The 12,118-nt window shown below is 40.7% G+C and overlaps 1 protein-coding gene across 1 annotated transcript in view; it reads right to left on the bottom strand.

The window, feature by feature from the left end:
- Positions 1–525: 525 nt before the first annotated feature.
- The window catches only part of SORCS3 (sortilin related VPS10 domain containing receptor 3), a 405,148-nt gene continuing 393,555 nt past the window's right edge, over positions 526–12,118 (bottom strand). Inside the window, exons 23-27 of the mRNA XM_058544381.1 lie at positions 10,299–10,430; positions 8,469–8,568; positions 7,382–7,487; positions 1,890–2,050; positions 526–1,100 (exon numbers count right to left, since the gene is read on the bottom strand). Coding sequence (XP_058400364.1) covers positions 1,036–1,100; positions 1,890–2,050; positions 7,382–7,487; positions 8,469–8,568; positions 10,299–10,430 — 564 coding nt within the window. The 3' untranslated portion in view covers positions 526–1,035. The remainder of the gene's footprint in view (positions 1,101–1,889; positions 2,051–7,381; positions 7,488–8,468; positions 8,569–10,298; positions 10,431–12,118) is intronic.

The following is a 12,118-nucleotide window of genomic DNA, read 5'->3' as shown; positions in this document are numbered from 1 at the left end:
TATGGAATCCAACCAGAAAGCAGAATAAATGCCATTTTTAGATCCATTGCCAGCCTTCTTTAGAAAAAACCATTTTCTCAGGTGATAAATATCAACTTTCGCCTTCTGGAGAGGAAGCCTTGTTTCCCCATCTGGGTCTCAGTTTGAAGTCTCTAGTGGGCTTCATCTTGCAACTTCTTCCATGTCACTGATGGAACAAAAAGAGCCCCATGTTCTACGATGTCACTATGGTCCTTCCTTTAACAACTGTCTCAAAGAAGCCCTCCCCCCGCCCGCCTTTATATACATAAGTAGAAACCAGCTATGGCATGGACAGAGAGATGCAAGAGTTAAGTGTGACAGACAACTGGAGAGCATCCAGAACCCAACACATCAAGCAGGCCTGGGGGTTGGTCAGCTCTGAGGGTGAGTGCATAAGCCAACACACGCATCTTTCTTTTTTCTGTTTTCTTTTTTACTAAACATTAAATTATTTCTTATGAAATAAAAAGCTATTTACATTGTAATTATATACAATAAGCCATCTGTAGCCTCGCTAGTGACATGCACGAGGCAGGGCCTCTTTCACATAGGTGTGCACACTTCCTGCAGCTACATTCACTCCCCACCAACCTAGCTCCTGCAGATCTAACTGGGAAATGATTCGTGTTTTAGGTGTGTGTGCTGGGCGGTATTTGGGTGATTTTTGGAGGGGGGGCGGGGTTAATGAAAAGCCAATCCAACTTAAAAAATAAAAAGAGAGGCCACAAGGAAAAAGAGAGTCCTTGCGTTATCCATGGCAGAATAAAGAAAGAAGGCCATGGGAAGATGCATCCTTTGCCCTTAGCACAAATACAGCCATTTACTCTTTTTGTCTCATTTTCATCAGCTAAGAACGCCTCTGCCTCCCAAAGCTAAGCATCTGCCTGCTATTTATGAAGGGGCCCTTGGTAAACAAAAGGTAAAAAAGACATTTTCATTTTCCCATAATAATAGTAATAGTAATCATCAAAAATAAAAAGTCAGAAAGATGGTTGACCACGAGGCTTGTTGGTATTAAACACTAGTGCAGTTGGGGATCTCCTTTGTGCTTTCGCTGTTTGCAATGGTGGCAATGCCTCCTGCAGGGGAGAGAAGACAGAGGGAGAGAAGGACATAAATTTCACAAGGGCAGGGATCTTTGTTTTATTCACTGATAAATGCCAAGCTACCTTGAACAGGTGCTGAATATGTAATTATTAAATAGAGCACCTGGATATTCTATCCCATCAGCTCACTGGCTTATCTCATCTATGTTTAATATTTGCCATCTCCCACACCAGCACACAAAGTAGGCACGATACTTTGCCATCTTATACTCTATTGATAACAATGGTAATAGCCAACATGCATTGAACACTTACTATGTGGCAGGCACTGTGTTAATGGTATAATATCATTTCATTATCACAACAATCTTAGAAGGTAGGTACTATTATTCCCACTTCACAGATGAGGAATATGAGACATAGAGAGGTCATAGAGCAGTAGATTGGCAGAGCAAGAAAATGGACCCACGGCTATCTGATGTCCGAGCCCACGTTCATGTGATTATTAATTAGGACATATAAGGCTTTCCCTTTATAGAAAAAAAAAGAAAAAGTCCAACAGTAATGGATACTAGGCCTCATCATTCCCTACTCTGACTCCAACACTTTCTATCTTGATCTATATTTAAGGGAAAAAAATTCTGCCAATTTCGTGTAGCCAGAGGTGGCAGACAAATTTTAAAACATGATTATGTCACTGTAGCCAGTTGTTTTTCCCTACTCTTCAGTCTAGTACTATCTGAAGGACAGGCCAAGTAGACTGACAGACCTAGCGTTTGGAGGGCAGAGGACACAGGAGCTCGGCGGAACCAGCACACATACCTATGGCCCGGGTGTCCAGCTCTTTGTCCAGCAGTTCCTCAGGCTCGGTGAAGTCACTGAGTGTGATTTTGGGGGCGTTTTCACTTTGGCTCACTGACCCAATCATCTCCTGCTCCTTGTCATGTTGGACTTGAGCATAGACGTTAATCCAGGGGATTTTCCTACATGGGGCAGGACCAAAATCAGATTATGATCACAGGGCGTGCCAAATTTGGGCAATTGGAAATCCTAGGTGATAAGGGGAGGAAGAAGCTATTTACAGGTCAGTCCAATGTCAGGGAAAGGGGCTGGTCACCCAGATACTGTGGCCATGAGGCCAAGGAACACAGAGACCCAGATGCCCAGGGAGATGTAAACCACAGAACTCCTTGAGGAATGCCCCCTTCTTCAGGGATAAAAAACAAGCAGATGTAAACAGGGCAATGCTGGTGATCAGGTACACACTAAAACCCACAACATTTACTAGTGATTAAGTTTTTAAAGGGGCCGGACTTTGAGACCCGTAAGGTTGTAGCGTAGTGAAAAGACATTTTTTTCTAAGGTTGCATCAATTTAGTCAATTCACATTGGTTTCCTTTACGAAGAGCCAAAAAATAAAAGACTGATAGCCATTGCTATGATTTCCAGAACACTATCCATGGGACAAGTATCTTAAATACTTTGATAGTCAGTTTCCTCATCTGTTCAATAGGAATAACAATAGCTTCCTTTCAGGATTGTGGAGAGGATTAAGGATTAAGAGAAGCTAAATAATCTGCTACAAAGACACAAAGGTAGTGGGTTTGGAAACAAGGCAGGCTGACTTGAGGTTGGAGGAACAGGCAGGCGCAGACTGAAATCTTCTGGGAGGATTCATCTCCTGACCCATCTCCATCATCTCCTGACTCACTGTGTTCCAGGTTCTACAGCCTCCTTTGAATTCCCCTAATCCAGCACTTCTCAGACTTTAATGTGCTTATGCATCACCCAGGTTCTCGATAAAATGCATTTGTGACTCTGTAGGTCTGGATAGGATGGATTGAAATTCTGCATTTCTGCCAAGCTCCCTGGTGATGCTGTTGCTGCTGGTCCAAGACTCAAACTTTGAGTTGCAAGATTCTAATACATCAAATTTGTCCCCACCTTGGAGACTTTGAACCAATTGTTCCATCTGTCTGTAATACATTTCCTTCCACTCTTCTCATATTGGTGTCTTTCTTGTTCTCCAGAATTTGGCTTACATGTCGCTTCTGAGAGGCCTCCTCTGACCACCCAACCTCTCCTGTTATAAATATTTAATATGGGGCAGTGTCTATGAAAGAAGGGAATAGGGTGTTGGTTTAGGGTGATGTAATAGGCAATGTTTGTTGACTTGTCTTCTGTTTTTCTCTCCCACTAAGTCCCATGTAAGCAAGGTCTATGTTTTCTATCTTCACTGCTAAACACTTAACTTATTTACCACAGCGTTTGGCATGTGGTTTACATTCAGTAAGTATTTGCAGAATGAATAAATGACCTCGAAGCCTGTGCTCTTTCATATGCTATGTCCTCAAACAAAAGACTACATTTTTATTTTGGAATAGTACATCTAGATGAGACCTCTTTTACCTCATTAAATGATGAGGAAATTGAATTGAAGTCCACACATTTCATGAAGGTGATTACTGGCGTAGATGTTATTAAAACTTGAGACATCTGACACCCACCCCAATCCAGAACATTCCACGCTTTTCTAAAGGAGAATTGCTCTGTTATCTTAGTACCCACCAGTGGTATTTTCTAGCATCTACATTTCCCTCCTCACTCCAACCCCCAATGAGGTAGAATGCGCAGGCATTTAATAAAGTTTTCCTGCAGCTAATTCAGAAGGAAAGATCCAAAAATAGGTTTAAAACATGCGGTAGTTTCTACCTTTCCTATACATTCAGTTTTCGTGTCTTTAGTCGTCGCTTTCCATACACTAAGGGAGATGTCCTTGTGACGCCTACTGCTCTACACCAGCTTAATATAATTGACAAGAACCTTAAATGAATAGATTCTACGTGAGGCAGCAAACCTCAGGCTCTCCAAATGTGTGTAATTAAAAATTCATGCTGGCCCTTACTTTCTTCTTATCTAAATACAAATGCAGCCTAACGACTTAGATTTCTTTTAATCATAAAAGTACATATTACTCATGAATGTTGGGATCAACTGTAATATTTATGACGTGCTACAGGCAGTCAAACCTCTTGATCGCACTGGGGTGTGTACTTCAGAGCCGTAACCAGAGTTCACTGCCTCCTCTTTCCTGCTTTCCTAATGATACCTATGAGGATATAGATAAATTTGCCCTTATAAAGATTATTCTTTTTATTTTACTCTCTAAACACAGGCATACTTCTTTTGCCACTTTTAATAGATGGTTGGAAGGGAAAGAATTTAATGTCACAACTTGCAGCATTTAAAAGAATTGTAAAATTGCTTTTCATTTCTTAACACATCCACTTGTAGGACTGTTGAGAATGTAAATCAAGACTGAACCCCAATTTTGCAGGTAAGCAAGGTGGAAAATAGATTCAGAGGCATGTCTTGGGCTACACATTCATATAGGTTTTAATAAGAGGAGTATGATGAATAAACCCAGGTCACCTATAAAAACTTCAGTTTTCATTCATTGGCTCCAACCTTGGTGAGTGTTAGAAGCCTGTGGGAGGACATTTAGGAAAAGCAAAGTAGGCTTCAGACTATGACGAAAGTTTTACTGAAAAAAGACTGGAAGAAATACAAAAGCTCAGAAGTTTTCTCAATTAGCCAGAAAAAATGAATCTACAGTATAAACAGAAGGTCTTATGGGGCAGAGTTTTCAGAAAATAAAAGCCATCTCATAATGACTTTTAATTATACTGTCTGAGACAACAGAAAATAGCAGTCACTATCCAAGAACAAGATCAAATGTGAGAGACGGGATGATGTTTACTTAAAGGAAGCTGGGCACTCATGCTAACTCTGTTCTCCTTCTCCTGTTAAGTGGCCACTTGGGACACTGAGATTGTTTTCAATGTCTGTCCCGCAGTAGGCACTCAATAAATGTTTGTTGAATGAATGAAGGAATGGTTTAATGAGGTAATGCTGGCAATGACAGAAAGTTTTGGGTCTGAAAACTCAGCATGGTCAGTTATCTGGAAACAGAACTGCCCTTTCCCTAGACTGTGCTGTCCAAGTGTGTACTAGAAAGGTGTAGCTATTTAAATTTAAATTAATTAAAGTTAAATAAAATTTAAAAATTCAGTTCCTCAGTCATACTAATAGCTACTGTATTGGACACTACATGTTATGGAGCATTTTCATCATTGCGGAAAGTTCTATTAGACAGTAATGAAAGAAGCAAAGGAGACTGAAGAATAAGAACCTGACATTACTTGTCAGCAAGCCAGGCACCCTCCATACAGCCATCGTTGGAGTTTCAGGTGATCAGGAGGGAAAAGAGACCAAAGAAATAAAAGAAGATCCAACAGGACCTCAACCAAAGGGCATGAGCATTGGGAGGACAGCTTCCAGAAAAAGGGGCTAGCTAAAAGGCAACTGATGACTGGTTACTCTTAGCTGACTCTGCTGTTTATCCAGTTTGACTGGTGTTTATTTCCTGTAGACTTAGCTACATAATTCACTGTCAGGGACAAAGAAAGGGTTGGCTGATATTTGGGGACTACAGAGGTAGAATAATTCAGAGAAGTCACTACATGGCATAGATTCAAGTATTAATGTGTACATATTTAGATATGCCTGCCTTAATAAGTTGACTGTCTAGGGAGTTTAGCAGCATTCATAAAAGAACAGGAAACTTTCTAGGTCACAGGGCAAGTTTTGCCTTAATTTGGAGATGCCTAACACTAATACCTTTTTGCAGGACTTCTATTGGCCCTTGTCCTCAGCAATCGTCAAGTTCTAGGAGCCAGAAGGTGATGACTTTGGTTTAGTTGATCTTCAAGCCCTAGCAACCAGCAGGCTTCCCCACAATCAAATCCTTGGATGAATGAAACTGTGCTTTGCATGCAACTGAAGTACATCCATAAATGGGCATTGCCTTGACCAGACTGTTTCTATACTGAATCTTTGCTCTCTAATTGTGTTATGAAGGTTTTGTCCTTCTCTTCAAACAGAACATGGGCAGATGGGTTGACATGTCTTGATCCAAGAGGACATGAGCTCACATATTGGTCCATAAATCAAGTAGGAAGGTAAACCTCACTCTGCCCTTTTAGTGGAAAGCATTAAAAAATTCCTGCTGCTTTGGCTAAGCTGAGATGTATATTGAGTAAAATGTGTATTTTTAAGCCTGAGATATCCACTAGAGGAGAGCTAAAAGGGCCTGGGGCGAGGGGGCAGGGTAGAGTAAAGCATCTTTACAATTGACCTCTTCCAAAACCTAAAAGCATTCCCATTAGTGCCTAGAAAGACTCCCAGGACCAAGTTATGCTTTCAAAACTCATCTGACAATAATTAATAATATTTTTACTTTACCTAGTCTTCCTAAAAAGCATATCTCTATGCCACTGATATAATTTTTGTGAGCCTACTATGTGCCAGTTTGTGACACAAACGGCACCTTTGGAAAGCATGTTCTTGGTTATTTACAGTAGCTTAGCTTTGTTGATTATTTAGTATGTATTAGGTATAGATATTGTTACATTGAAACCCAATAGCAAACCTATAAAGTATTATTGTTCTTCCCATTGTACAGATGAGGATACTAAGTCTTGGAGAGGCAAGTCTTGCCCGAGGTTACAAATGCTAAAAGTTAAAATTGGGTCTGTCTGATTTCAGAGTTCATACTTTTAACCAGTACACCTCCTGGTAGAAGTATTAAATTATTCAAATAATGGTACAGAAAAATTGATTTCAATTTCATGTTTTTAATAAGTATCTTGTTATATCACCCCTCTTGTGGCCTTCAAAAATAATTTCTGAATAGATGTGTAGTTTGGCTTTACTGATCTATTTCCCTTTAGAAACAGGAAAAAGAGGGAGGTGGATAAAGGCTGAATATTTTTAGCATGGAAATTTAAACAGAGATACTGGATAGCTGCAATATGAGATAAGAAAATGTGTGTGTGTGTCTGTACATATGTGTACCAGATTTCAGCTGCATTTTTTCTATTTAACCACCCTCAATGGGTGTTAAGCTGTATAAAATGATCTCCTGAATATTCGAGACCTTACTTTAGAAATTTAGGTGAGGTTTAAAAACCCTTACACTTCTCTTGAAGAGAATAAATTGATTTCGTAGGCTATCCCTCATTTTCTTAACTCAATATACCTATAAATTGGATAGAGTTCAGATTCTTAAACCCAGAATCTTAAACACTCCCTGACCCTCAATCATGTCTGCTTTTCCCTAATGCCAGACAGAGCTTCAAGGAAAATTAATATCACATATTCGAGATGAGTTTAGGAATATTGGTTATAGGAAGAATCAGCTCCCATGAATCTAGCCCCATGATCAAAATTGAGTGATAGTAGCACACACATACCTTTTAAACTTGTAGATCAAAAACACAGCTAAGCCAACAAACACCACTGACAAGAGCATAAGCATGGCTGAGCTGCTGTGCCCAGCACTGGAGTCCACCAACGGAGCTAGGGGGAAGAACAGACATGTTCACTTGGAAGCTACTAGCTGGAGGGAGCTCCCATTGGAGAAAGAAGGCCAGCTGGTCTCCATACTTATATCCAGTCTCCAATTGCCTTGCATGCTATCTGGGCACAGGAGTTTGGTTTCAATGATGAGAATGGCATCCCCAATCACAGATTCTTAGGGAAAGTAAACTCTTCTGCTCTGCCTGGGGAAACTTACTATTCTCAATGTAAATTGAGCAACGTGTGTCCAGCTAAGGGGAGTAGAAGAAGGGCTTGTACACTCTGTCTCTTAGACAGCCTGAGTGCCTGTCAACATGATTATAGATGGTCCATTGGGCACTGTGGATTAAACACTGATGCAATGTTTGCATCTCTTCCTTTATGCTGTCCTGGTGAAATATCATTGGATGGGCACATTTGGGACCTCCATTTCTGATAAGTCTTATGTTAATAAGAAACATTTAGCAAATAGGCTCTCCCAGAGAGCCCATAGTGGATGCCCAATGGGACATGCCTTTTTTTATTCCTTTTACAAATCAACCAACTAGGGCTGATCCCTGTTTCAACTTAGAGTTACACATTGTAAATCAAAGGGAGTTTTAAAGTTATCTGATCTGGCCTCCTAAACAAGATTCGTGGAATCAGAGAATCATAGAAATTAAGAGAGCCTGAAGACTACCTAATATAACCCCAACTGTTGCAGGAAAAAAAAATAATAAAGTCAAGTCACAAAGAAATTATATGTTTTCTCCAAGATCATCCAGGGATTCAATAGCAAGGTCAGTTCTAAGAATGTCTTCCTGCCACCTCAACGGGAAGCCTTGAATAAGATGTGATTAATCTTTCTGAACCATCACTACACAAAAGGGCCCTGCCACAAAGCCATTTTCAGGCATTTATAGAGAAGTGTTTGTTAATTATCTCCTCCCTTTTCTCTCCAGGATAACAGATCACCATACCCGTTCCCCAAGAGGCACTCACCTAATGTCAGCTGTGTCACATACACAATGACTTGAACTCCTGGCTTCAGCTCAAACTGGACCAGGTTTTGGTTTAGGGCATTAAACAGCATCTCTACAATCTGGAAAAAAGAGAGGCTACATGGGAAGATATGACATGTGACAATGCTCCCTCATGGAGTAAGAAACCAGGGTCAATTGGCAAAAAATGGCCATGTTCAGTCAGAGGACAGGATAATGGAACATTTTTATCAATTTGGACTCACAGCCCTTGGAGCCCTGTGAGGCTAAGGAAGTAGCTGTTATTACCTGCTGATACTCGAGAGAAGAGTGAGATGGAAACAGGTGTGTACAAAGTCACCTAGCGAATAAGAGTTGAAAACAGACATAGATGTTTCATTCAACTCCTAGTTCAGTGCTCTTTCATCCATGCCTTTATAACTTAGCATAGAAAGATCTGTTGTGGGTTCCAATGAAAGAAAGTTAACTCATCATTAGTTCTTTAATCTGATGAAGTAAGACACACAGGGTGGAGAGGCCCCTGCCTGGATTAAAGCAGGCATGTAGACCCCAGCCCACTCCTCTGCTCTCTCTCTTAGAGACAATGGGAGGCCAACATCAAAGCAGAAGCTGCCTCCTTTTTATGGGATAATTTTTCCTCTTTCCTTTTCCCCAGCAAGTCTCAAAACACATAACATCGATTTAATCACTCTATAATTCCCACATTGAAAGCTGAGGCAGACTTAGGCTGTTGTCCCTAACTCTTATCTCACCGTACGCGCCTTAATATCACAGCTGCTGTTCATCACTGTAATTACCTATTTATCTAAATGGATGGATATTATAGCTTCCAAATATAGTTCACACATGCACTTGCTATTTCAGAATAAAGAGGTCTTGTAAAAGTGATGTATGCATTGAGAAGCTGAATTTATTTCTCGCCAACTTCAATACGCTACCCTGCAATGCAAGGATCCACTTCATTTTCCAGAGAAAGTGACAGAGATGGCATCTACGTTGCTTGAGGAGGACTGTGGATGGATATGGGGATGGGGTGACAGCCAGATGAGTAGTAGAGGGATGTGGAAGATGTCTGTGCAATAATTACCATATGGGAGCAAATGTGTTTGATTCATGCCGATTCTTAGGAGCCTCGTTCTCACTTATTTCTACTTCTCCTGACTTAGCATTATGGGAAGGCAGGGAAAGGTGAAGCGGAGCGCAGCCAATAAGACACCAGTAGGAGCAGGGAGTGAGAAAGGGAGAACCATGGGACTGGCCATCTCCTTACTTCCCAGATGGTGTGCAGATCACAGGAACTATATGCCCATTTGATAAGGACAGTAAATCACAGTCCCTTTTGGAATTACTGTTTCCTTAGTCAAAGCAAGATGCGACAATCCATCTCGCTCCACAGAAACATGTTTAAAAGCAGTTCATTTTCTCCCCAGAAGCAGAACTTAGATTGACCAGGATCTTGAAAGACAAGAAGCACATTTTCCCAGAAACAGACAGGGAAACTCCAATTCCTCTCTTTCTCTCCCCCAACTCACTCCTCCAGGACAAGGCATTGGGTGGGAGACAGGAGCAAGTTGCGGAGATGCCAACTGTTGGAATGAATGCTACCAGGGGTGCTTTTCCTTCCTGTGGGGCTGAGTGCTTCAGCTCATATGCATTGGTGTATTCTGGGCAAGGCTGACTGTTCTTCAAAGCCCTGGGTGCTGAGCAAAGAGTGACAGGCTGATGAGCCAATGGAAGACAGCTTGTCTCTCTTTTTGTCTGGAAATAACTTTGTGTCCCTTTAGAATGTGAGGTGCAGGCAAGTGTCCTAGTCAAGTTTTCTTTCACTTACTTGTTCCAGGTCCCCTTCATTGCCTTTCCTCCTTTCAGTCAAGTTCTTGGGGGGGAGGATGAAGAGTTCTGCTGAAGTGGGGAGACCAGGGAACACAGCAACTAGGATCTGGTCTTCTGGGACACTGGTTACCTGAAAAGATGTTTAGACCAAGGAGTGAGGTCCTGGAGGGTCCAGCCTTCCCTAGGTCAATAACATATATGTTCATATATATGCTCATATATATTCTTTAGATGCAGCATTTTAGGCACAGTTTACAATATGCATCCAGACTTTCTTTCTGTTTTCCCCTAGAACTGCTAGGTAAAGAATTATTAGTTTCACTACCTGCTCTGCTTTGACATACCTTTTTTTCTGAAACTAAAGTACTAATACAAATGATTTTCAAAATATTGTTTGCTGGGAACATTTGCAAAAGTTCCTCCCATATTTTCCATTTTTCTGCACTAAGAGGACTAGAGCTTCTGGCTAAAACATGAACAGACTGGCTGCAAATGAGGAATAAGAAGTTATAAACAAATATGGGAAAATGCAAATTAAAAAAACAGCAAAGCAGCCCTTATTTTCACTTACTAAAGCAGGATTTTTTGTTAAGTTAAAATAGCTAATATTGGTGAAGCTTCAATTAAGAGGTTCCCTCATTTGTTGCTGGCAACACTAAAAATTGATACATATTGCCAATTTGTTTTCCAAAAGACTTACTTTAAGGCCATAAAATATTTACACTCTCATTCAGTAACTGTAACTTGGACAGTTTGTCCTAAAGAAATGATCCAAAATATAGGAAAAGCCATATGCAGGAAGAAATATTCATAACATTATTTATAACGGCAAATAAATGGTAAAAACTCCAGTACTAAAAATATTAAGTAGATAATGGTATAGTCACCTGAAAGAATGTTATTCTACTGTTACGATGATGATTAGTAGTGAGCAACATGGAAAAACGCTTACGATAGCTGCATTCTGATCTATTTCCTTACATTTCTTTGGTTACAACCCTATAAAAATACAAATGTATAGAAGTAAAAAAAACAAAACACTAAACGTTGTGTTAAGATGCTGAGATTATGAGTGAATTTTTCTATTCCTGAATGTTTAGTAAAAGGATTATGTTGCTTTTTGATAGAAAACTTAAAAGGAAGCTTCTTGCTGAAGGCAAATTCCTGAAGAAAACAAAACTGAGTTCTCCCTCTGTAAACAGTACGCTTATTCTTTCCTATGTGTCTCCTGAAGGTCTTTTATCAAGATGAACACTTCCTCTTCTGCCAGTCCAAATATGATATACAGTTTTTGACTTGGCTGAAATCCCCACCTCCTCCAAGAAGTCTCCCTTGACTATCTCCGCCTGCAGTGACCTCTTCCACGTCAGCCTCTTCCCGCAAGCACTTCTAGATTACCATGTCCACCACATTTCAGGGACTTAGATCATGTCCACTGTGTCATACAGTTATATCTGGCTGGTATAATCTTTTCTCTGATAGGTTCTTATTGTGTGTTTGCCCAGATGTTCCCAGGGGTCTTTGCGGCTACCTCATTTTTCCAAAAGATGCCTGACACAGAGTAGAGACTCGATAAAGAGTTGCTAGGTTGGATAGAAGCGGAGGGGTGAGTTGCTTCCCATTTGCTCAGCTCTGATTCCTGTTTGGAACTGGGCTTACAGATTGGAGTTACCTCCCAGAGATGTGATAAAGAAAAGTGAAAGCGCCAACTTGCAGAGAACTGACACGCAGCAGACAGAAGCCTGAAAAATCCACCCAGCAGGGAGGATTCCCTGGGAACCTCAGGATCCTGTTGGGAGGCATGACCCTGAGAGGCTA

Source organism: Diceros bicornis, chromosome 6 (assembly GCF_020826845.1).
Source record: "Diceros bicornis minor isolate mBicDic1 chromosome 6, mDicBic1.mat.cur, whole genome shotgun sequence".
In the NCBI taxonomy this organism is placed as follows: domain Eukaryota; kingdom Metazoa; phylum Chordata; class Mammalia; order Perissodactyla; family Rhinocerotidae; genus Diceros; species Diceros bicornis.
Note: the sequence above shows the minus strand (reverse complement) of the source record. Positions and strands in the feature narration are given on the sequence as shown.